Source organism: Scyliorhinus torazame, chromosome 21, assembly GCF_047496885.1.
Source record: "Scyliorhinus torazame isolate Kashiwa2021f chromosome 21, sScyTor2.1, whole genome shotgun sequence".
Taxonomy (NCBI): domain Eukaryota; kingdom Metazoa; phylum Chordata; class Chondrichthyes; order Carcharhiniformes; family Scyliorhinidae; genus Scyliorhinus; species Scyliorhinus torazame.
The window spans coordinates 129,549,867-129,576,146 of record NC_092727.1 but is presented as its reverse complement, the minus strand read 5'-3'; the positions used below and the strand labels follow the sequence as shown (position 1 = coordinate 129,576,146).

At 46.0% G+C, this 26,280-nt stretch overlaps 2 protein-coding genes across 2 annotated transcripts in view; one reads left to right on the top strand and one right to left on the bottom strand.

The window, feature by feature from the left end:
- Positions 1–26,280, top strand: part of cdk5rap3 (CDK5 regulatory subunit associated protein 3) — an 84,094-nt gene that overhangs the window by 8,976 nt on the left and 48,838 nt on the right. The window lies entirely within an intron of this gene.
- Positions 14,965–15,691, bottom strand: prr15lb (proline rich 15 like b). Its single transcript, XM_072487571.1, has one exon. It carries the CDS (start codon positions 15,336–15,338, stop codon positions 15,021–15,023), a length of 318 nt encoding a protein of 105 aa, XP_072343672.1. The 5' UTR covers positions 15,339–15,691; the 3' UTR covers positions 14,965–15,020.

Genomic DNA, 26,280 nt, shown 5'->3' with positions numbered 1-26,280 from the left:
TTGGATTTTTAGATATATTCTTGGAATAATTTTTTGTTATTTTTAAATTTAGAATACCCAATTAATTTATTCCAATTAAGGGGCAATTTAGCATGGCCAATCCACCTACCCTGCCCATCTTTGGGTTGTGGGGGCGAAACCCACACAAACACGGGGAGAATGTCTGCCCAGGTGCAGACCGTCCGGGACCAGTACAAACCGGATGGTCTGCACCTGGGCAGGACTGGAACCGATGTCCTCGGGGGGGTGTTTGCTAGAGCTGTTGGGGAGAATTTAAACTAATATGGCAGGGGGATGGGAACCGATGCAGTAAGTTGGAAGGTAGTAAAACAGGGACAGAAACAAAAGGCAGTAAGGGGGAAAGTGTAAGGCAGAGAAGCCATAGTCAAAAATCAAAAAGGGCGACAGTATAAGGTACAGTGACTGAGGGGAGCTCAGTGAATAGGACCAGGAATACTAAAAGGAATAAATCGGGAAGTGAAAACATTAATGGTAAGCGATGCGGCAGGTTGTTACAGGAAGATATGGGTTCGACGACAAGGAAAATTAGGAGAAAGGTTAAGAGGAAATCGAGGTGTTAAGATTCAGAACAGAGGTAAAAAAGCCAACATAAGTGTACTTTACCTGAATGCTCGTAGTATTCGGAATAAGGTAAATGAGTTGATGGCGCAAATCATCGTGAATGACTATGATTTAGTGGCCATTACTGAAACATGGTTAAAGGATGGTCACGACTGCGAGTTAAATATCCGAGGGTATCAAACTATTCGGAAGGACAGAGTGGATGGTAAGGGAGGTGGTGTAGCTGTTATTTAAGGATGACATCCGGGCAACAGTAAGGGATGAAATCGGTGCTATGGAGGATAAGGTTGAATCCATTTGGGTGGAAATCAGGAATAGTAAGGCAAAAAAGTCACTGATAGGAGCAGTCTATAGGCCACCAAATAGTAACATTATGGTGGGGCAGGCAATAAACAAAGATATACCTGATGCATGTAGAAATGGTACAACAGTTATCATGGGGGATTTTAATCTACGTGTTGATTGGTTTAACCAGGTCGGTCAAGGCAGCCTTGAGGAGGGGTTTATAGAATGTATCCGCGATAGTTTCCTAGAACAGTATGTAATGGAACCTACGAGGGAACAAGCGGTCCTAGATCTGGTCCTGTGTAATGAGACAGGATTGATTCAGGATCTTATAGTTAGGGGGCGGGATTCTCCACTCCCACGCCGAAGTGGCCGCGCCGTTGTGAATGCCATCGAGGTTCACGACGGCGCGGAACGGCCCCGGTCCCGACCGATTCAGGCCCTGACAATGGGCCAGGATCGGGGCCGCGTCATCTACACGCGCCAGGCCTTGTCGCCCGCGTAAAAGCGGCGCCGCATAACGGGCGTCATCTGCGCATGCGCGGATTGGCGTGGTTGCCGTCCTCTCTAAATCCGCCCCGCAAGAAGATGTCTAACCGATCTTGCGGGGCCGCGGAAGGAAGGAGGTCCTCCTTCAGAGAGGACGGCCCGACGATCGGTGGGCACCGATCGCGGGCCACCCCACATTCCAGGTGAAGCCCGGTGCAGGATCCCCCCTCGCCCCCCCACATGCCGCCCCCCCAGCGTTCACGCACCGCCCATGACTGCAGCGACCAGGTGTGGACGGCGCCGGGGGGAACCCGCCGTTTTGGCCTGGCCGCTCGGCCCATCCGGGCCTGAGAATAGCGGGGGTGCCGGAGAATCGCCATTTTGGGTGTCTCCGGCGATTCTCAGGCCTGCGGCCCGCGGAACTCGACGGGGCCGTTCCGGCCACTTGGGAGAATCGTGGGAGGGCGTCGGACCGGCGTCCCCGGAAATTTTGGCGGCCCAGGCGATTCTCCCAACCGGCGTGGGAGTGGAGAATCGCGCCCAGGGATCCTCTCGGAAGAAGCGATCACAATATGGTGGAATTTAAAATACAGATGGAGGGTGAGAAGGTAAAATCAAACACTAGTGTTTTGTGCTCAAACAAAGGAGATTACAATGGGATGAGAGAAGAACTAGCTAAGGTAGACTGGGAGCAAAGACTTTATGGTGAAACAGTTGAGGAACAGTGGAGAACCTTCCAAGTGATTTTTCACAGTGCTCAGCAAAGGCTTATACCAACAAAAAGGAAGGACGGTAAAAAGAGGGAAAATCGACCGTGGATATCTAAGGAAATAAGGGAGAGTATCAAATTGAAGGAAAAAAAATACAAAGTAGCAAAGATCAGTGGGAGACTAGAGGACTGGGAAATCTTTAGGGGGCAACAGAAAGCTACTAAAAAAGCTATAAAGAAGAGTAAGATAGATTATGAGAGTAAACTTGCTCAGAATATAAAACAGATAGTAAACGTTTCTACAAATATATAAACCAAAAAAGAGTGGCTAAGGTACATATTGGTCCTTTAGAGGATGAGAAGGGAGATTTAATAATGGGAGATGAGGAAATAGCTGAGGAACTGGACAGGTTTTTTGGGTCGGTCTTCACAGTGGAAGACACAAATAACATGCCAGTGACTGATGGAAATGAGGCTATGACAGGTGAGGACCTTGAGAGGATTGTTATCACCAAGGAGGTAGTGATGGGCAAGCTAATGGGGCTAAAGGTAGACATGTTTCCTGATGGAATGCATCCCAGAGTGTTAAAAGAGATGGCTAGGGAAATTGCAAATGCACTAGTGATAATTTACCAAAATTCACTAGACTCTGGGGTGGTCCCGGCGGATTGGAAATTAGCAAACGTGACACCACTGTTTAAAAAAGGAGGTAGGCAGAAAGCGGGTAATTATAGGCCAGTGAGCTTAACTTCGGTAGTAGGGAAGATGCTGGAATCTATCATCAAGGAAGAAATAGCGAGGCATCTGGATGGAAATTGTCCCATTGGGCAGACGCAGCATGGGTTCATAAAGGGCAGGTCGTGCCTAACTAATTTAGTGGAATTTTTTGAGGACATTAACAGTGCGGTAGATAACGGGGAGCCAATGGATGTGGTATATCTGGATTTCCAGAAAGCCTTTGACAAGGTGCCACGCAAAAGATTGCTGCATAAGATGAAGATGCATGGCATTAAGGGGAAAGTAGTAGCATGGATAGAGGATTGGTTAATTAATAGAAAGCAAAGAGTGGGGATTAATGGGTGTTTCTCTGGTTGGCAATCAGTAGCTAGTGGTGTCCCTCAGGGATCAGTGTTGGGCCCACAACTGTTCACAATTTACATAGATGATTTGGAGTTGGGGACCAAGGGCAATGTGTCCAAGTTTGCAGACGACACTAAAATAAGTGGTGAAGCAAAAAGTGCAGAGGATACTGGAAGTCTGCAGAGCGATTTGGATAGGCTAAGTGAATGGGCTAGGGTCTGACAGATGGAATACAATGTTGACAAATGTGAGGTTATCCATTTTGGTCGGAATAACAGCAAAAGGGATTTATTATTTAAATGATAAAATATTAAAACATGCTGCTGTGCAGTGAGACCTGGGTGTGCTAGTGCATGAATCGCAAAAAGTTGGTTTACAGGTGCAACAGGTGATTAAGAAGGCAAATGGAATTTTGTCCTTCATTGCTAGAGGGAGGTTATGCTGCAATTGTATAAGGTGTTAGCGAGGCCACACCTGGAGTATTGTGTTCAGTTTTGGTCTCCTTACTTGAGAAAGGACGTACTGGCACTGGAGGGTGTGCAGAGGAGATTCACTAGGTTAATCCCAGAGCTGAAGGGGTTGGATTACGAGGAGTGGTTGAGTAGATTGGGACTGTACTCATTGGAATTTAGGGGGGATCTTATAGAAACATATAAGATTATGAAGGGAATAGATAGGATAGATGTGGGCAGGTTGTTTCCACTGGTGGGTGAAAGCAGAACTAGGGGGCATAGCCTCAAAATAAGGGGAAGTAGATTTAGGACTGAGTTTAGGAGGAACATCTTCACCCAAAGGGTTGTGAATCTATGGAATTCCTTGCCCAGTGAAGCAGTAGAGGCTCCTTCATTAAATGTTTTAAAGACAAAAATAGATAGTTTTTTGAAGAATAAAGGGATTAAGGGTTATGGTGTTCGGGCCGGAAAGTGGAGCTGAGTCCACAAAAGATCAGCCATGATCTCATTGAATGGTGGAGCAGGCTCGAGGGGCCAGATGGCCTACTCCTGCTCCTAGTTCTTATGTTCTTATGTTCTTATGTTCTAATGTCCAAATTCCACATGGACAGTGACCCAGAGCCGGGATCGAACCTGGGACCTCGGCGCCGTGAGGCAGCAGTGCTAACCCACTGCGCCACCGTGCTGTATTCTTGGAATAATAATGCAATAATTTTCCACTTCACTCACGTTGCTACATGCCACCTTGTTCTTCACAGTTGTAATAAAGGATAGGAAGATGTGGATCCCTGGAATATTGCCCCTGGGACACCAAGGATTTCTGAGACTACAAAACTGTGACTGAATGTGTTTGACTCACTATTCTGACACAGGCATGCAGAATAGTGTTACAATTTATGAAAAATCTGAGGATTTCTTCTGCAATTCTCCTCTCTTGGTCTTTTTGACTTTCAAGAGCATAATTCGGTGATATTGATCAGGGTTCTGTTAAACCATTTCTCCTGATTTATTTCCATGGAAAATGGAATTCGAAACAGATGTACAACTGGTGGCTGCTACAACACCACCCATTTAACGCTCACTCAATGTTAAAATAAGCCTTTTTCACAGAGCTCCAAGCTGAGTGGAATATATATGCAATACTGCTGTGACTTGTGTAGTGGTTTTCAGAGAAATATATACAGTAGGTTTGGGTCTGGAATGCACTGCCTGGACGTGTGGTGGAGGCAGGTTCAATTGAGGCATTCAAGAGGGCATTGGATGATTATTTGAACAGAAAAAATGTGCCGGGGAATGGGGAAAAGACAAGAAAATGGTATTAAGTCATAATGCCCATTTGGCAAGATGGGCTGAATGGACTCCTTTTGTGCCGTAGTGATTCTGTGAAGCATTAGACAGAAACGGATAGGATTCCACGCCACCCTGAATAGCGGGTATAGGTAAGGTGGGGGGAGGGGGGAGCTGCAGTGGCAGTGCTGTGATGGACCTCTACTTATATCCAGAGGTATCAAGCCTGCCTAACAAAAAAAAGGAACATAATCTTCAAAATTTCCATTGCTGAAATGTGAAACCCTTGGGCCTTGGGGTCCTTTTTAAAAATTAATTCCCAGGATGTGACGTTGCTGACAACTCAGCATTTATTACCCGCCCCCAACGTCAGTTGTGAAGGTGGTAGTGAGTCACCTTCTTGCAGTTCACTCTGCTAAACCAGCTCCTTATGTTAATCCATAACATCAAACAATTCAGTTGGTTAACAGAACGGTAGCACAGTGGTTAGCACTGTTGCCTCACAGCGCCAGGGTCCCGGGATTGATTCCCGGCTTGGTTCACTGTCTGTGCGGAGTCTGCACGTTCGCCCCGTGTCTGCGTGGGTTTCCTCCGGGTGCTCCGGTTTCCTCCCGCAAGTCCCGAAAGACGTGCTTGTTAGGTGAATTGGACATTCTGAATTCTCCCTCTGTGTACCTGAACAGGCGCCGGAATGTGGCGACTAGGGGCTTTTCACAGTAACTTCATTGCAGTGTTAATGTAAGCCTACTTGTGACAATAATAAAGATTATTATTATAACATTGATAACACAGAGGAGTTTCATGAGCAGCTGAACAATTCTTTCCACCATGTTGAAATCGTTGAAGAAAACATTAGCATAGCCCAGTGGGTTAAAGTCTGTGACTGTATTACAGAAGTCTCAGATGACCTATTCCTGATGAGGGATGGAGGTATTAAGCTCTATTCATTCATCTTTTGCCTGCTCTATGATGCAAATGGCTTGTATCAATATACCCTCTTACCTAACCGTCTAGGGTTACTCCCAGGAGCATTAAGAAGATCACATAACAAGGTTTAATTTTTTACAGCGTAATGATATACATGAGGCTTTAACCTTGCAGTTAGCGTTTCCAAAAAAGGTTATCTAATAGATTTTGTGCAAAGGGCCTAACATGAACTTTCCTACTACAAATACAAGAGTTACAATACCAGAGATGTGATAGTCACTTAACTGGGATTGATAAATGGTAAAGAAATGTAATAAACAAGATTAAAAACAGCATATGGAACATTTTCCTTCACTGGCTGGGATGAGACAACACATCTGATGTTACCTTTCTTTCTGGTACAAAAAATTGAAGGTTAAAGGATTACAGAAACTAAAAGTTTAACCTTTAAATTGCCAGCTGATAAGGGAGGAAGCTTTGATTCCCCCTGGACAACCCATTCGCTTTCAGCCTATCATGTGTGACACTGAAACAAACACTAAGTAGGGAGGCACGGTAGCACAGTGGTTAGCCCTGTTGCTTCACAGCGCCAGGGTCCCAGATTCGATTATCGGCTTGGGTCGCTGTCTGTGCGGAGTCTACATGTTCTCCCCGTGTATGCGTGGGTTTCCTCCGGGTGCTCCGGTTTCCTCCCACAAATCCCAAAAGATGCTTGTTAGGTGAATTGGACATTCTGAATTCTCCCGCAGTGTACCCGAACAGGCGCCGGAATGTGGCGACGAGGGGAGTTTCACAATAACTTCATTGCAGTGTTAATGTAAGCCTACTTGTGACAATAAAGATTATTATTATTAAAAGTGAAGTGAAACTGGAACAAAATCATGACCTGTGATTAGTTTGAAAGAATAACAAATGAGGGAGGGAGATATTCTTGCCTCTATCCCGTAATGTGCTAGATGGAAAGCTTGGTAAAATCTCTCCGTTTTCTGTTTTGTTCATTTTATCTTTTATAAAAAAAAAATTTAGAGTACCCAATTCATTTTTTCCAATTAAGGGGCAATTTAGCGTGGCCAATCCACCTACCCTGCACATCTTTGGGTTGTCGGGGCCAAACCCACGCAGACATGGGGAGAATGTGCAAACTCCACACGGACAGTGACCCAGAGCCGGGATCGAACCTGGGACCTCGGTGCTGTGAGGCAGCAGTGCTAACCCACTGCACCACCGTGCTGCCCTTCTTCATTTTATCTTGATGGCCCTAGATATAGATCCGTAAACCTGATTTGCTCACCGTATAGCCACCTGACATTGATCATGCCACTTCAATGGTCACCCACAACGCAGGTCCCATTCTCTTACCCTTCCAAACTAATCACAGATGACGAATATTACAGTAATAAAGCAGCAAATTCATTCCTGTAGCATTACTCAGGCACAAATTTTAAAAATATAGTCCCTTTCTGGAATCCACCCTCTAATTGCCTTGTTTTAATGATTTTTGTCTGTTTTTATCTTTTAGTCATTGCCACTACCCATGTGAAAAAATGCTTTCACAGAACGGTGGAAAATGATTCACAACATTCATCAAAACAAGGAGTGAATTTAGCAAATAAATATTATGTAAATCATCAGATAACTCTGGCGGAAATACTTTAACAATAAAACATCTTGCATTTATATAGTATCTCTAAATTAGTAAAATGTTCCAAGACAGTTCGCAGGAAATTAACAAAATATGGCACAGAGACATATAAACTATAGGTCAAAGAAGAGTCTTAAAGGAGAAGAGGCAGGTGGAAGGTTTGGGGGGGAGAATTTAGGAACATTATTAGTGGAGGGATTAAAATTAACATTTACAAGAATGTCCTGTTTTTAATATAGTTTAAATGCAAATTATCTGACTGTCTTGGCAGATAATTGTTCTTTAAAAGTAGCCGTTGTCTCTCAAAATCTCCCATCGCTGTGCATCTGTTCCAGATCTACACCATCTGCGAGGTGAGCAAGTTTTCCTACAGCAACGTTAGGCAGGATGTGTCTTTTTCAAAACTTTGTTTAATTTCCAGATGAATAAAACCTCATCAATACATATTTACAAACTGGATCAATCTTTCCTCAACCAGGGACAACAAATTAGGTATCAGATGGGTAGGACAGCCCATATCCTTGGAGAAATGGTAAGCAAGGCTGTGAGAAAAGATTTAAACAAATATGGCATTGGGAAGGCTAAATTAAACAGTGCATGAGAATGGCTGGCAGGGGGTGTGGGCAGGGTGCAGGGGAAAGGACAGCTGCACAGATAAGAGTTCTGTCGGATGAATGTAGCATCAGAAATAAAAGCAGTGAGTTTAAGTTAAAAAGTATGAAGACAGACCTACTAGAAACTGATACAATTGAGAACTAACTATTCCAAGCTTTAGGATCTTTGGAAAGGACAGGAGAATTGGTTTGGAGAAGTAGCAATATTGACAAAGGGCCCAATTACAACAGTAAGAAGGGTTAATTGGGCACTGGAAACAGTACAGTTAGAGTCACAGGTTGTTATTTGGAAGTAACAGTTCTTAACAATAATTAATAATAATCTTTATTAGTGATACAAGTACATTAACACCGCAATGAAGTTACTGTGAAAAGCCCCTAGTTGCCACTTTCCGGCGCCTGTTCGGATACACAGAGGGAGAATTCAAAATGTCCAATTCACCTAACAAGCACGTCTTTCAGGAGGACTTGTGGGAGGAAACCGGAGCACCCGGAGGAAACCCACAGAGACACTGGGAGAACGTGCAGAGTCCGCTCAGTCACCCAAGCCAGAAATCAAACCCGGATCCCTGGTGCTGCGAAGCAACAGTGCTAACCACTGCATTACCTTCACCTTTCCAGTATGATATTTTGCAGGGAACATGGGCCAGGATATCAAAGCTACAATAATTGACCACTCTCTGTCATATCATGACCCCTACAATGTCACGCCCTCTGCAACTTTTACTTACCCTCAGTACATTCCTGTTAACCAGACAACTGTTGTGCATTCCAGGGGTGAAACTGTAACAGGGAATTTCATTTGCGCACATCAGTACATTTCCAAATACAACATTTGTCAGCAGTCATTAACCCACAGGAAAACACTGAATTTAAGGGTGCATGGGCTATGTAATTCCACTACACCACATTAATTCATTCTCAAAATATATGACAAGATCCTCAGAATGTATCACTGAAACATGAATGGCCTGTAAAGTACTTTGGTCCTGTGGTCATGAAAGATGCTATATAGATACAAGTCTGCAACTTACAGTTGCACCCAAACTGCAGAACTGACTTTTTCCCTGGTCAACTTCGTTGAAGTTTATCTTTTCCTGTTTGCTCTCCTTCCCCAGAAGGCACAGACCCTCAGTGGAATTCAAATCTAGCATCCTTCTGCTAACCTCCTGCCCTAATAGTCATTCTTCACAGAAATCTAAATTGTACCAAAGGCTTGATCTTTCTGGAGGTGGGTGGAATTTGTGTGGATCCCCATGCATAAACTGGCTTTGAGACCCTTGATATTTTACCAATTATACTGTACATTACTTGTTCAATTTGCTGCCAGGTCCCTTGGCTGGCTTTTGTTCCCAGATAGCGGTAGAGATAGGTTGAGCCCAAATCTGCGAGGGACAGTGGTTTGATTTAATGCGTAAGATTTGGATGCTGAGCCTCTATTCAAGACTAGATGTTGACCTGAGTGGCAAACCGAAACCCCTGTCTATGTATGTTTATTTAATTTATAAAGTGAATGAATTATTCTCAATTTTGCATATGGATTGGATATCAGTTTTATATGCAAATTGAGGTGTTTGTTTCTGGGAGATCATGCAATCAACACACAGGTTGGAATTTCAGATGATCATTTGGATATCTCTAATAAGCCATTAGTTTGAGTGCTTATCTTTGAACCCAGTGTTAGCCAACATAACGTGCTGACTGGACTCGGGTGTGGCTATAGTGACACTTTGTAACTGCGTGCAATATTTGTAGCAAACACCTTCTATGCAATTGAGGTAAATATAATTCAGATGGATATTTACTTAACCATCTGAGTCAGAAGGTTGTGTCTTCAAATCCTGCTCCAGAAATGTAAGTGCATAAAATAGGCTGATACTTCATTACAGGACTGAGTACCTACAGGACTGAGTACTGCCCTTACGTGCAGTTAGGTATGGCCCTGCTCATGAAAGAATGTAAAAAAGTACTGAAGGAATGCTGCACTGTTAGACCCACCTTATGTGGATGGGACATTAAACTGACAGGGTGCATTCATAACACAGTGAAACAGGTTGAGTGTCAACCTGGAAATCCTTCCGATAAGTCAACGGCAGGAGGCAAGAGTGGGAGAGACTTTGTCAGCCACGCTTGGTGTGGAATGACGCACCGCAAGCTACAAGCCCTGGCAACAGACTAGCGACCTGTTCCGGGAATCACTGGCAATGGATACAGATGAAAGTCTGCCTTAGTACACCAGAAAGTACAGAAAGAGAATTGGAATTGGAAACATTAAACTGAAGTTCTGTCTACCCTTTCAAGAGGACTGAAAAGGTGCCATGGCAATACTTCATAGAGACACTGGGAGTTCCACCTGATGCCAATATTTATTGTCCGCCCAGCATTACTAAAACAGATAATCTGGTCATCATTCAAACTGCTGTTGGTGGAAGCTTGTTTTATGAAAATTGGCTGTGGGTTTCCTACGCTACAGTGACTAACCTCAGAATTACTTTATTTATTATAAAGTGCTCAGGAAATGAAAAGTTTTCAAACAAATGCAAATCTTTCTTAGAAACATCTACCACCTTCAGTAGCCAAGTAAAACACTTACGCACATAATCTGTTTGCTTTATCATTTATCTTTTTTTTTAATTTAGAGTATCCAATTCATTTTTTCCAATTAAGGGGCAATTTAGCGTGGCCAATCCACCTACCCTGCACATCTTTGGGTTGTGGGGGTAAAACCCACGCAGACACGGGGAGAATGTGCAAATTCCACACGGACAGTGACCCAGAGCCGGGATCGAACCTGGGACCTCAGCGTCGTGAGGCAGCAGTGCTAACCACTGTGCCACCGTGCTGCCCCACAATTCATCTTTGAAGTACTAATCAGAAATATACTGAACACATCCGAATTCCCAATTAGCCACATTTAGTTGACTTACCAGACAACATCGACACAAACCACAGAGCCTTGGGACAAGGGATTAAAGGGAGGTGTTGCCACTTCCTTCAGACAGCATCTCAGCTTCATAACATAAAACTATGGGAAATCAGATGTGAAGGGCCTGTGGCCTGAATTATTCAACATTTTACCTTCAAAATGGGGGGATAATATTTGTCGTTCAACCGTTATATGAATTCAGAGCACGTGTAGGCCACACGCCCCATCAGGCCTGCTGCGCCATTCAATAAGAACAGGGCCGATCTGATCTTAACTTCGATTCCACATTTACTATTATGAAGTGCTACGAGAGTTTAGTGATGAGACGCATCACCTTCAACCCTCCAGATTGCCTTGATCCACTGCAATTCACCTACTGCCATAATCCGTCCACAGCAGATGGCATCTCCTTGGCCCTACACTCATCCCTGGATTTAACAACAAGGTCACCTACGTCAGACTCCTAGTCATTAACTACAGCTCTGCCTTCAACACCATAATCCCAGACAAGCTCATACCCAAACTCCAAAACCTAGGACTCGGCTCCTCCCACTGCAAATGGATCCTTGACTTCCTGACCCACAGACCGCATTCAGTAAGGATAAACAACGACACTTCCTTCACGATAGTCCTCAATACCTCAATACACAAAGCTGCGTATTTAGCCCCTACTGCACTCATGACTGCGTGGCAAAAATCGGCTCCAACTCAATTTACAAGTTTGCTGTTGACACAACTGTAGTGGGTCGGATCTCAAACAACGATGAGTCAGAGTACAGGAGAGAGATAGAGAACTTAGTGGCGTGGTGCAATGACAACAATCTCTCCCTCAACATGAGCAAAACTAAAGAGCTGGTAATTGGCTTCAGGAAGCAAAGTACTGTACACACCCCTGTCAGCATCAAAGGGGGCAAGATGGAGATGGTTGACAGCTTCAAATTCCGAGGTGTAAACATCACCAAAAATCTGTCCTGGTCCCCCCACGTCGACGCTACCACCAAGGAAGCACCACAGGGCTTATACTTCCTCAGCAAACTAAGGAAATTCGACGTGACAACATTGACTCTTACCAATTTTTACAGATGCACCACAGAAAGCATCCTATCAGGCTGCATCACAGCCTGGTATGGCAATTGCTCGGCTCAAGACAGCAAGAAACTACAGAGAGTCATGAACACAGCCCAATCCATCACACGAACCTGCCTCCCATCCATTGACTCTTTCTACACCTCCCGCTGCCTGGGGAAAGCGGGCAGCATAATCAAAGACCCCTCCCACCCGGGTTATTCTCTCTTCCAACTTCTTCCATTGGACAGAAGGTACGAAAGTCTGAGAACACACACTAACAGATTCAAAAACAGCTTCTTCCCCACTGTTACCAGATTCCTGAATGGCCCTCTTTTGGACTGAACTGATCATTCTACGCATCTTCTTTACAGCTGTAGCCTGCATTCCGTATGCTTCACCTGGTGTCTTATGTTTATTTATTTACATTGTGTATTTATCGTATGTTCTATGTATTCTTTTTTGATAAATTTAGACTACCCAATTTATTTCTTTTCCCAATTAAGGGGCAATTTAGCGTGGCAAATCCACCTAACCTGCATATCTTTGGGTTGTGGGAGTGAGACCCATGCAAACACGGGGAGAATGTGCAAACTACACACAGTGAACCAGGGCTGGGATTGAACCATGTATGGAGCGATCTGTCTGAACTGCAGGCAAACGATACTTTTCACTGTACCTCGGTACACATGACAATAAATAAATCAAAGGGTGGCACAGTAGTTAGCACTGATGCTTCACAGTGCCAGGGTCCCAGGTTCGATTCCCGGCTTGGGTCACTGTCTGTACGGAGTCTGCACGTTCTCCCAGTGTCTGCGTGGGTTTCCTCCGGGTGCTCCGGTTTCCTCCCACAAGTCTGTTAGATAATTTGGACATTCTGAATTCTCCCTCTATGTATCTGAACAGGCGCCGGAATGTGGCGACTAGGGGATTTTCACAGTAACTTCATTGCAGTGTTAATGTAAGCCTACTTGTGACAATGAAGATTCTTATTATATCAAATCATTCCTACACGTGACAATAAATAAATCAAAACAAATCATTCCTGTCTATCCCTGATAACTTTTCACTTTACACCCTTTGCTAATCAAGAGTCTATCCACCTCTGTCTTAAAAGTATTCAAAGACCCTGCCACACTACCTTTTAAGGAAGAGAGAATGTGCAAACTCCACACGGACAGTGACCCAGGGACAGGATTCGAACCCGGGTCCTCAGCGCCGTAGTCCCAGTGCTAGCTACTGCGCCACCGTGCTGCCCCTATCAGGCCAATCATGACATCATTCTATTCTCAAGTCCAGGAATGATCTGGTAGCTTTTATAAACTTTACTAATATTAGCTTGCATTTATATAGCGCCTTTAACATGGTAACTCGTCTCAAGGCGCTTCACAAGAGCGCCAAAGAAAACCTGACACCCAGTCACAGTCAATTAAGGTCATTTAATTAAAATCAGAGTTTAAGGAATCTTTAGAACATTTTTACAATCACATTCTGCCAATCCGCGTGTGTCTCGTGGAAGTCAGAGTTCTTGATTAGACTGTACACTGGGCTGAGACAGAGCAACAATCCAATTCCCTGTAACCCAGTATTTTTCATTGTTGACTAAACATAATGCACTCAACATGACTGAACATCCTTTTTAAAGTAAAGCACGGTTTCCAGCGATTCACCCTTTGTGTCAATCTTGTGATTTATATCCACTGACAACCTGTGGCATTTCTCTCCCTCTCACAAAAACGGTTTGAAACACTCAGTCCTATTCACATCTTCCAGTCACTCGAGCTCCTTCACCATCCTCCAATTCACCCACAGCTCCCACACCTCGGAAGGGCTGAATGGCCTCCTCTTAAATCCTGGGTTCCTCTTCAAGTCTTCAGAAAACAGTGGCGGAATATTCACCGATCACATTCAGAAGCCCAGGGCTCTGTGCTCAAATAATTGTCGAGCCAAACTTTAACATGATGAAAACAGACACCCTTTTGTCACTTAAAGAAAACTTTCCAAATGAAATGTCAAAACAAATCCTGCTTCTTCTGGACTGAAATGGGTTGCAGAGTTGGAGAGTGGACAGTGACCCAGCAGCAGCAGCTCAGCACACATTCCCCCTGTAACAGGGGGCAGGGATTAACCCTTTCAATGGGTTGCCCCAGTTCAGTGGGCACCAGTTCAGTGGGCACCAGTTCAGTGGGCACCAGTTCAGTGGGCACCAGTTCAGTGGGCAGTTCAGTGGGTTGCCACAGTTCAGTGGGCACAGTTCAGTGGGTTGCCACAGTTCAGTGGGCAGTTCAGTGGGCACCCCAGTTGTGGGCACAGTTCAGTGGGCACCAGTTCAGTGGGCACCAGTTCAGTAGGCACAGTTCAGTGGGCAGAGTTCAGTGGGCAGAGTTCAGTGGGCACCAGTTCAGTGGGCGCCAGTTCAGTGGGTCCCCCTGTTCAGTGGGCAGAGTTCAGTAGGTTCCCCAGTTCAGTGGGCACCAGTTCAGTGGGTTCCCCTGTTCAGTGGGCAGAGTTCAGTAGGTTCCCCAGTTCAGTGGGCAGAGTTCAGTGGGCACCAGTTCAGTGGGCACCAGTTCAGTGGGTTCCCCTGTTCAGTGGGCAGAGTTCAGTAGGTTCCCCAGTTCAGTGGGCAGAGTTCAGTGGGCACCAGTTCAGTGGGCACCAGTTCAGTGGGTTCCCCTGTTCAGTGGGCAGAGTTCAGTAGGTTCCCCAGTTCAGTGGGCACAGTTCAGTGGGCACCAGTTCAGTGGGCACCAGTTCAGTGGGTTCCCCAGTTCAGTGGGCAGAGTTCAGTGGGCACCAGTTTAGTGGGCACCAGTTCAGTGGGTTCCCCTGTTCAGTGGGCACAGTTCAGTGGGTTTGCAAGTTGAAGGCGTTCCCTCTGGGCTGTCAGTGGGGGGGGGGGGGGGGGGGCGGGGAGAGATGCTCTGATTCAGAGGGGTCAGGATGGAGGGGTGGGGGGTGTTTAGGGCTGGGGGCTGCCCCCACTCCTTGCATCGTTATACAGACTGGGGTTCTCCACCAAACTCGACCTGATTTTCTTCTTCTCCTTGAACCTGCCGGAGTTGGACACTCTCACGTGTCTGCCTTTGGTGCTCTTGTCCACGATTTTCTCCAGGCGCGCCTCCAGCTCGGAGTCTGCCCTGCCCGGGCTCTCCCTCTCCGCGCTGTCCCCGCTGTCCGAGTGGCTCCGCTCCACCGGCACCTCGTACACAACCTTGGCGCTGCTCCTCTTCCGCAAGAAGGTGAATTTCCACCAGCTGGAGGTGGCCCCGTCCCCCATCCCGCAGCCCCGGGGGCTCCCAATCCCGCAGCACAACTCCAAACCGCTCAGCCCCTCAGTGGCAATGTGGCTGCTGGGATCGGGAGATGCTGCATCCCAACCTCATCCCGGGAGCTGTCTGCGGAGAGGATTTCTTCCGGAGCCCGCTTCCTGGGGAGTTTGCTGCTCTCTGATCCTCTCTCTGCTTCAACTCTCCGCCTGCAGCCCCCACAGCCTCTCTCTGTCTCTGTCTGTCCCAGTCTCTGTCTCTGTCTGTCCCAGTCACTCTTTGTGTCTGTGTCTGTCTCGGTCTCAGTCTCAGTCTCAGTCTCTCTCTCTCTCTCTCTCTCCCTCTCTGTGTCTCCAGCAGGTGTAAGTGACTCCCTCACCTGTCACTGTATAAATTACACTGATCTCTGTCACGTGGCTGAGTGACGAGCTTCAATCATTGGGCGATTGTTGAGTATTGTACATATTTGGGGAGTGAGGCTCTGTCACTCCGAATGAAAGTCCTCACCCTGTGTGAGGAGTGAGGCTCTGTCACTCCGAGTGAAAGTCCTCACCCTGTGTGAGGAGTGAGGCTCTGTCACTCCGAATGAATGTCCTCACCCTGTGTGAGGAGTGAGGCTCTGTCACTCCGAATGAATGTCCTCACTCTGGAGAATAAACTTGACAATTATCATCAGTTGTAAAAACCCCATCAGGTTCACCAATGCCCCTTCAGGGAAGGAAGTCTGCCGTCCTTACCCGGTCTGGCCTACATGTGACTGTAGGCCCACAGCAATGTGGTTGATTCTTAACTGCCCTCTGAAATTGCCGAGCAAGACACTCAGTTCAAGGGAAATGAGGAATGGATAACAAATGCTGGCCTTGGCATCATAGGGCACTGGGCCAGACCCCACTCTTTGTTAAGACACTGGACCAGATCCCACTCTTTGTTAAGACACTGGGCCAGACCCCACTCTTTGTTACGATACTGGACGAGAAACCTCAAACAATTTGTAAACCTGTGCGGAAAGGATTCTTCGCCCTATGAGTGATGCCCCTAACCAGTAGGTATCTTTTATGTTAAAACAAACTTTGATTTAAACATAGAATTGACCACATTAACATCAACTGGGCAGCACGGTAGCACAGTGGTTAGCACTGTTGCTTCACAGCACCAGAGAGCCAGGTTCGATTCCCGGTTTGGGTCACTGTCTGTGCGGAGTCTGCATGTTCTCCCCGTGTCTGCGTGGGTTTCCTCCGGAGATGTGATAGTCACTTATAACTGGGATTGATAAATGGTGAAGAAATGTAATAAACAAGATTAAAAACAGCATATGGAACATTTTCCTCCACTGGCTGGGATGAGACAACACATCTGATGTTACCTTTCCTTCTGGTACAAAAAATTGAAGGTTAAAGGATTACGGAAACTAAAAGTTTAACCTTTAAATTGCCAGCTGATAAGGGAGGAAGCTTTGATTCCCCCTGGACAACCCATTCGCTTTCAGCCTATGATGTGTGACACTGAAACAAACACTAAGTAGGGAGGCATGGTAGCACAGTAGTTAACACTGTTGCTTCACAGCGCCAGGGTCCCAGATTCGATTCTCGGCTTGGGTCGCTGTCTGTGCGGAGTCTGCATGTTCTCCCCGTGTCTACGTGGGTTTTCTCCGGGTGCTCCGGTTTCCTCCCACAAATGCCGAAAGATTTAGGTGAATTGGACATTCTGAATTCTCCCTCAGTGTACCCAAACAGGTGCCAGAGTGTGACGACTAGGGGATTTTCACAGTAACGTTTTTGCAGTGTTAATGTAAGCCTACCTGTGACAATAAAGATTATTATTACAAGTAAATAGCTTCACAATTATCAGTTGAACAAGTCTTAAACACAAGGAAAAACTTAAACTTACTATCTGTACCTGCCAATAACTCTAATTAAGCACTCTAATACAGTTCAAGATGCAGCCATAAATAAAGTTAGCAATCAGGGTTACTTGCTCCAGACCTATGGAGCGAGACCCTTTCAGGAACAACTTGAAAATCCTTCTGCCTTGTCAGACTCAAGTCCTATGGCAAAACAGCCCAAACCACAGAAAAACCTGGCTCCTTGCATTAAATACATCACCTGTAAGATGTGCCATGACCTGCTTAGCTAGGACTAAGCACCATCCCTCATTAATTATCTACATTCCAAGGAACCTCCTTTCTATAGACAATATTCCATTAGCCATCTCCCTGGAAACAAGTAAATGGTTAAAATCAATGATTTCCTCATCTTTACGTTTCCTTAATCACAGATTTTTAAAAAATTTAGAGTACCCAATTCATTTTTTCCAATTAAGTGGCAATTTAGCATGGCCAATCCACCTGCCCTGCAGATCTTTGGGTTGTGGGGGTGAAACCCACGTAGACATAATAAAAATAGCTTATTGTCACAAGTGGGCTTCAGTGAAGTTACTGTGAAAAGCCCCTAGTCGCCACATTCCGGCGCCTGTTTGGGGAGGCTGGTACGGGAATTGAACCCGTGCTGCTGGCCTTGTTCTGCATTACAAGCCAGCTGTTTATCCCACTGTGCTAAACCAGCCCCAGTGGGGAGAATGTGCAAACTCCACACGGACAGTGACCCAGGGCCAGGATTTGAACCCGGGTCCTCAGCGCTGCAGTCCCAGTGCTAGCCACTGCGCCACCGTGCCACCCTTAATCAGACCAATCTTGACATCATTCTATTCTCAAGTCCAGGAATGATCTGGTAGCTTTTATAAACTTTACTAATATCTGCTTGCATTTATATAGCGCCTTTAACATGGTAACTCGTCTCAAGGCGCTTCACAAGAGCGCCAACGAAAACCTGACACCCAGTCACAGTCAATTAAGGTCATTTAATTGAAATCAGTGTTTTCTTTAGAACATTTTTACAATCACATTCTGCCAATCCACCTACCTTGCACATCTTTGGGTTGGGGGGGCAAAATCCACGCAAACACGGGGAGAATGTGCAATCTCCACACAGACAGTGACCCAGAACTGGGATCGAACCTGGGACCTCGGCGCCGTGAGGCAGTGGTGCTAACCACTGCGCCACCGTGCTGCCCTCTTTAATCACAGTTTTAGCAGGCATACTGCTTGCATATATTTAAACCCAGGGTTTTTAATAACATTGCCACAACAAAATATAAAATATAATATATAACAACATTCATCACAGCATGGCCCATGAAAGAATAAAAAAACTGACTGATTCTTACCAACTTACCAATTCCGAGGGGATAGCTCTTGCAAAATCACTGCAAGCTAGCGAAAACATGCGATATCTGCAGCGGAAAGCAACAACCCCTGATACAGTAATCCCTACACCTAACAGAAAACAGTTCTTACAGTTGCAACAGAATGTTCTACAGAAATCTACCAGCTTCAAGCCCCTAGCTGAAACCCATGATAGATTGAATCAACATTTTTTTCACTGCTTGAAGCTACTTAATGCTGACTATGGAGCACTGTACCTCCATCACTGGTATAATAAGTGGTAGAGGCACCTCAACACAGGGTGACAGCTTCAGGCTGTCTTCACCCCATGTGTGAGGCAAAGTACCTCCTGCAGCCAGATTAGCCAGTTTCGGGAACAAAAAGACTGGGTTTCCTGACTAGGTGCTTGAGACAGGAACTCGATTTGTTTATCGACTAGCAGTGGAATTCAAGTTGCCTGACTGTCCCTGGCTGACTGCAGTAATGAAAATGACTCCGTTTTACATATTTGATGGATTTTTGTGCTGCTCACGATATCGGCCCTAACTTTTCATCTCCAATGGCAGCATCCACCATGCCAGGGATGTGGTGTCAGCAACGACCTGTATACCTACAGTGAGGCTCCTTGCTCCTGTCCTGGTCAATATTTATCCCTTAACCAGCACACTAAAACAGATTATCTGATCATCGTCACATTGTTGTTTGTGGGATCTTATTGTGTGCAAATTGGTTGCTATGTTTTCCTGCATGCCTACACTCGTCCATCTAGAAGGATGAGGGTGACAGACACATGGGATCCCCACTACCTGCAAGTTCCCCTCCAAGTCACTCACCATCCTGACTTGGAAATATATCATCTTTCCCCCACTGTCGCTGGGTAAAAATCCTGGAACTCCCTCCCTAACAGCACTGTGGGTGTATCTACACCTCATGAACTACAGCGGTTCGAGGTGGCAGCTCACCACCACTTTCTCAAGGGTAATTAGGGATGGGCAACAGATGTTGGCCTAGTCAGCACCACCCACATCCCATAAATGAATCAATAAAAGGTACTTGTTTAGCTGTAGTGCACTTTAGAATGTATTGAGGTCATGAAGGATGCTATACAAATGCAATGGACTGGATTCTCTGCCCCGCCAGCCCAGTTTTCCAGCGTGGCGCTCCCCCGCCGGCAGTGGGATTCTCCGCTTGCACAGCCGGCCAATTGTGGGCCACCCCACGCCATCGGGAAACGCGCCGGCAGGGCGGAGGGTCCTGCCCACGGAGAATCCTGCAGAAGATCTTTTTAAACCATGTTAGAGGTGGCAGTTTGCACATTCTCCCCGTGTCTGCGGAGGTTTCACCCCCACAACCCAAAGATGTGCAGGGTAGATGGATTGGCCAAGCTCAACTGCCCCTTAATTGGAAAAAATAATAATTGGGTACTCTAAATTTAAAAAAAGAAAAAAAATGTTGGAGGTGACAGACAAGTAAACACTGATGATGAGGGATAGTTTACCTTTGTGCCTGGCACAGTAATGCGATTTGCGATTTTGGTGAGGGCCTTTTCAGTGCAGTGTCAGGGGTGGAAATCGGTTTGGAAAGATTCAAACACAGAGTTGCAGAAACAATGGGCATAATTTGTGAGGCAACAGCACGTTCAAGGGCTTTGAAGCGGAAAGGAGATTGGAAATGGTGCAGTAGTTTGTAACCACATCTATAACTCAGTTACTCATAATCCAGCAATGCCAATCAGGTTTAGTAGAGTGACTGCTTTATGCTGTATCACCTCCTTGTACTGTTGTGCGTGAACATTGTGTTTGGACACTAACGTTCCACCCACATCGGTATAGCCATGTATTGACCTTCCCAACAAGGCAACATTTCACCAGGTGACTCAGCAAGGTGTTTTGCTAAACATGTTACCTTGGGGCCAATTAAACTCGCATTGCTAGGATTAGTCATATTAATAAAGGCTGTCTTCCACTGATGCTTGTTGATTGTTACGCCCGGGAACTGGCCTCCAGAGAAATATATACAAGTGATAAAAACCCATGGGTGTAACGCAAATAATTCCTATGTTCATAATCTTGGCATTCTATTTGATGTGGACCTGGCCTGGGTGTGTTTGATGGGGACAGTGTAGAACAAAGAACAAAGAAAATGACAGCACAGGAACAGGCCCTTCGACCCTCCCAGCCTGCGCCGATCCAGATCCTTTATCTAAACCTGTCACCTATTTTCCAAGGATCTACTTCCCTCTGTTCCCCACCCGTTCATATATCTGTCTAGATGCATCTTAAATGATGCTATCGTGCCCGCCTCTACCACCTCCGCTGGCAAAGCGTTCCAGGCACCCACCACCCTCTGCGTAAAAAACTTTCCACGCACATCTCCCTTAAACTTTCTCCCTCTCACCTTGAAATCGTGACCCCTTGTAATTGACAGCCCCACTCTTGGAAAAAGCTTGTTGCTATCCACCCTGTCCATACCTCTCATAATTCTATAGACCTCAATCAGGTCCCCCCCCAACATCCGTCTTTCCAACGAAAACAGTCCTAATCTACTCAACCTTTCTTCATAGCTAGCACCCTCCATACCAGGCAACATCCTGGTGAAATTCATCTGCACCCTCTCTAAAGCATCCACATCCTTCTGGTAATGTGGCGACCAGAACTGCACGCAGTATTCCAAATATGCCTAACCAAAGTCCTATACAACTGTAACATGACCTGCCGACTCTTGTACTCAATACCCCGTCCGATGAAGGCAAGCATGATGTATGCCTTCTTGACCACTCTATCGACCTGCGTTGCCACCTTCAGGGTACAATGGACCTGAACTCCCAGATCTCTCTGTACATCAATTTTCCCCAGGACTCTTCCATTGACCGTATAGTCAGCTCTTGAATTAGATCTTCCAAAATGCATCACCTCGCATTTGCCTGGATGGAACTCCAGCTGCCATTTCTCTGCCCAACTCTCCAATCTATCTATATTTTGCTGTATTCTCTCACAGTCCTCCTCACTATCTGCAACTCTACCAATCCTAGTATCATCTGCAAACTTGCTAATCAGACCACCTATACCTTCGTCCAGATCATTTATGTATATCACAAACAACAGTGGTCCGAGCACGGATCCCTGTGGAACACCACTAGTCACCTTTCTCCATTTTGAGACACTCCCTTCCACCACAACTCTCTGTCTCCTGTTGGCTTGCCAGTTCTTTATCCATCTAGCTAGTACACCCTGAACCCCATACGACTTCACTTTTTCCATCAACCTGCCATGGGAAACTTTATCAAACGCCTTACTGAAGTCCATGTATATGACATCTACAGCCCTTCCCTCATTAATTAACTTTGTCACTTCCTCAAAAAATTCTATTAGGTTTGTAAGACATGACCTTCCCTGCACAAAACCATGCTGTCTATCACTGATAAGTCTATTTTCTTCCAAATGTGAATTGATCCTATCCCTCAGTATCTTCTCCAACAGTTTGCCTACCACTGACGTCAAGCTCACAGGTCTATAATTCCCTGCATTATCCCTGCTACCCTTCTTTTTTTTTACAGTTCAAACGTCATGCCCATCGACATGCTGTTTATTTCACCCTCACCGCTCCCCACCCTTTTTTCTGCTACCCTTCTTAAACAGAGGGACAACATTAGCAATTCTCCAGTCCTCCAGGACCTCACCTGTGCTCAAGGATGCTGCAAAGATATCTGTTAAGGCCCCAGCTATTTCGTCCCTCGCTTCCCTCAGTAACCTGGGATAGATCCCATCCGGACCTAGGGACTTGTCCACCTTAATACCTATTAGAATACCCAAAACTTTCTTATGCCGACTTGACCTAGAGTATTTAAACATCCATCCTTCGCCTCAACATCCGTCATGTCCCTCTCCTTGGTGAATACCAATGCAAAGTACCCATTAAGAATCTCACCCATTTCCTCTGACTCCACGCATAAATTCCCTCTTTTGTCTTTGAGTGGGCCAATCCTTTCTCTAGTTACCCTCTTGCTCCTTATATAAGAATAAAAGGCTTTGGGATTTTCCTTAACCCTGTTAGCCAAAGATATTTCATGACCCCTTTTAGCCCTCTTTATTGCGCGTTTGAGATTTGTCCTACTTTCCCGATATTCCTCCAAAGCTTCATCAGTTTTAAGTCGCCTAGATCTTATGTATGCTTCCTTTTTCATCTTAGCTAGTCTCACAATTCCACCCGTCATCCATGGTTCCCTAATCTTGCCATTTCTATCCCTCATTTTCACAGGGACAGTCTGTCCTGCACTCTAATCAACCTTTCCTTAAAAGACTCCCACATTTCAAATGTGGATTTACCCTTAAAGAGCTGCTCCCAATCCACATTCCCTAGCTCTTGCCGAATTTTGTTATACTTGGCCTTTCCCTAATTTAGCACTCTTTCTTTAGGACCACTCTTGTCTTTGTCCATGAGTATTCTAAAATTTACGAAATTGTGATCGCTATTCCCAAAGTAATCACCAACTGAAACTTCAACCACCTGGCCGGGATCATTCCCCAATACCAGGTCCAGTATGGCCCCTTCCCGAGTTGGACTATTTACATATTGCTCTAAAAAACTCTCCTGGATGCTCCTTACAAATTCTGCACCATCTACGCCTCCAACACTACGTGAGTCCCATTCAATGTTGGGGAAGTTAAAATCTCCCATCACGACCACCCTATTGCTCCTACATTTTTCTATAATCTGTCTACATATCTGTACCTCTACTTCACGCTCGCTTTTGGGAGGCCTGTAGTAAAGTCCCAACAATGTTACTGCACCCTTCCTATTTCTTAGCTCTACCCATATTGCTTCAGTGCTCGAATCCTCCATTGTGCCCTCCTTAATCACAGCTGTGATATCATCTCTGACCAGTAATCCAACTCCTCCACCCCTTTTACCTCCCTCTCTATCCCTCCTGAAGCATCTATACCCTGGGATATTTAGTTGCCAGTCTCGCCCTTCCCTCAACCAAGTCTCCATAATACCAATAACATCATATTTCCAGGTACTAATCCAAGCCCTAAATTCATCTGCCTTACTTGTTACACATCTCGCATTAAAACAAATGCACCTCAGACCACCTGTCCCTTTGCGTTAATCATCACTTCCCTGTCTACTCTTCCCCTTAGTCACATTGAGTTTATTATCTAGAGAGAGCTTTACACTGTATCTAACCCCGTGCTCTACCTGTCCTGGGAGTGTTTGATAGGGACAGTGTAGAGGGAGCTTTACTCTGCATCTAACCCCATGCTGTATCTGTCTTGGGAGTGTTTAATGGGTCCAGTGTAGAGAGAGCTTTACTCTGGATCTAACCCAGTGCCGTACCTGTCCTGGGAGTGTTTGATAGGGACAGTGTAGAGGGAGCTTTACTCTGCATCTAACCCCATGCTGTACCTGTCCTGGGAGTGTTTGATGGGGACAGCGTAGAGGGAGCTTTACTCTGTTTCTAACACCGTGTTGTACCTGTCTTGAGAGTGTTTGATGAGGACAGTGTAGAGGGAGCTTTAGTCTGCATCTAACCCCATGCTGTACCTGTCCTGGGAGTATTTGAGGGGACAGTGTAGAGGGAGCTTTACTCAATATCTAACCCCGTGCTGTACCTGTCCTGGGAATGTTTGATGGGGACAGCATAGAGGGAGCTTTAGTCTGTTTCTAACCCCGTGCTGTACCTGTCCTGGGAGTTTTGATGGGGACAATGTAGAGGGAGCTTTACTCTATATCTAACCCTTTGTCCTGGGAGTTTTTTTTTAATAAATAATTTTTATTAAGGTTTTCACAAAATATCAATAACAAAATGTAAAAGGAACCCAATAGAATTAAATACAAGACAAAACAAAACAACCCCTTGCCCTCTCCCCCCTTTACATAAATAATAAATTAACACCCCGAAACACATAGCAAACATAGCAAATATATACACCCCCTCAGATCCCCCAGTATAGGCAAACAAAAATAAAATAGACCCCCCCCCCCACCGGGTTGCTGCTGCTGACCATTGTCTACCGTTCTGTCAGGAAGTCCAAGAACGGTTGCCACCACCTGAAAAACCCTTGCACCGATCCCCTTAAGGCAAATTTCACCCTTCCCAATTTATTAAACCCCGCCATATCGTTGATCCAGGATTCCACACTTGGGGGCCTCGCATCCTTCCACTGAAGAAGAATCCTTCGTCGGGCTACCAGGGACGCAAAGGCCAGAATGCCGGCCTTGTTCGCCTCCTGCACTCCCGGCTCCCCTGCAACCCCAAATATTGCGAGCCCCCAGCCCGGTTGCGAGCCCCCAGCCCAGTTTGACCCTGGATCCTACCACCCTCGACACCGTCCTCGCTACACCCTTCCAAAATTCCTCCAGGGCTGGTCATGCCCAGAACATATGGGTGTAGTTTGCTGGGCTCCCTGAGCACCTAACACACCTGTCCTCACCCCCACAAAACCAGCTCATCCTTGTCCCGGTCATGTGTGCCCTGTGCACCTGTCCTGGGAGTGTTTGATGGGGACAGTGTAGAGGGAGCTTTACTCTGTATCTGACCCCATGCTGTACCTGTCCTGGGTGTTTGATGGGGACAGTGTAGAGGGAGCTTTACTCTGTATCTATCCCCGTGCTGTACCTGTCCTGGGAGTGTTTGATGGGGACAGTGTAGAGGGAGCTTTACTCTGTATCTGACCCCATGCTGTACCTGTCCTGGGAGTGTTTGATGGGGAAAGTGTAGAGGGAGCATTACTCTGTATCTAACCCTGTGCTGTACCTGTCCTGGGAGTGTTTGATGGGGACAGTGTAGAGGGAGCTTTACTCTGTATCTGACCCCATGCTGTACCTGTCCTGGGTGTTTGATGGGGACAGTGTAGAGGGAGCTTTACTCTATATGTAACTCTGTGCTGTACCTGTCCTGGGAGTGTTTGATGGGGACAATGTAGAGGGAGCTTTATTCTGTATCTAACTCTGTGCTGTACCTGTCCTGGGTGTTTGATGGGGACAGTGTAGAGGGAGCTTTACTCTGTATCTAACCCTGTGCTGTATCTGTCCTGGGAGTGTTTGATGGGGACAGTGTAGAGGGAGCTTTACTCTGTATCTGACCCCATGCTGTACCTGTCCTGGGAGAGTTTGATGGGGACAGTGTAGAGGGAGCTTTACTCTGTATCTAACCCCGTGCTGTACCTGTCCTGGGAGTGTTTGATGGGGACAGTGTAGAGGGAGCTTTACTCTGTATCTAACCCCGTGCTGTGCCTGTCCTGGGAATGAAGTAGCCCACTTACCAAACACTGACCTCCAAGTACACAAAATCTGTCTGTGAGTTAACCTGCACTAGAAATAATAATCAGCAGATGCACGCAGATAATCTATGGTTAATCTCCACACATTGAATTTTTTATTTGCAGTAATGAGAATTGTCTGATTCTCATGTTGCTGGGGTGATACTCTGATCTTCCGTCTCTGCTGTTTGTTTGTGTCAGTCGCCTGGTTACCTCTCCTTTGTCATGCACTGATCATCACAGCTCACAGTGTCTGGTATCAGTCTAACCTGATACTCTGCATCTCACCCTTTACCTGTCTCACCCTGGACCTGGTGAACCTGCCCGTCACACCTTCTGCCAGTGGAACCCCCCCCCCCCATCCGCAGACTCTCCACAGCTATGCTGTGCTGGCTGCTTGCTGAGCACGGCTTTCTGCTGAATGTTTTCTCCACATTTGGTCCCAGCTGGAGTTGCAGGGGTTAACAAAAT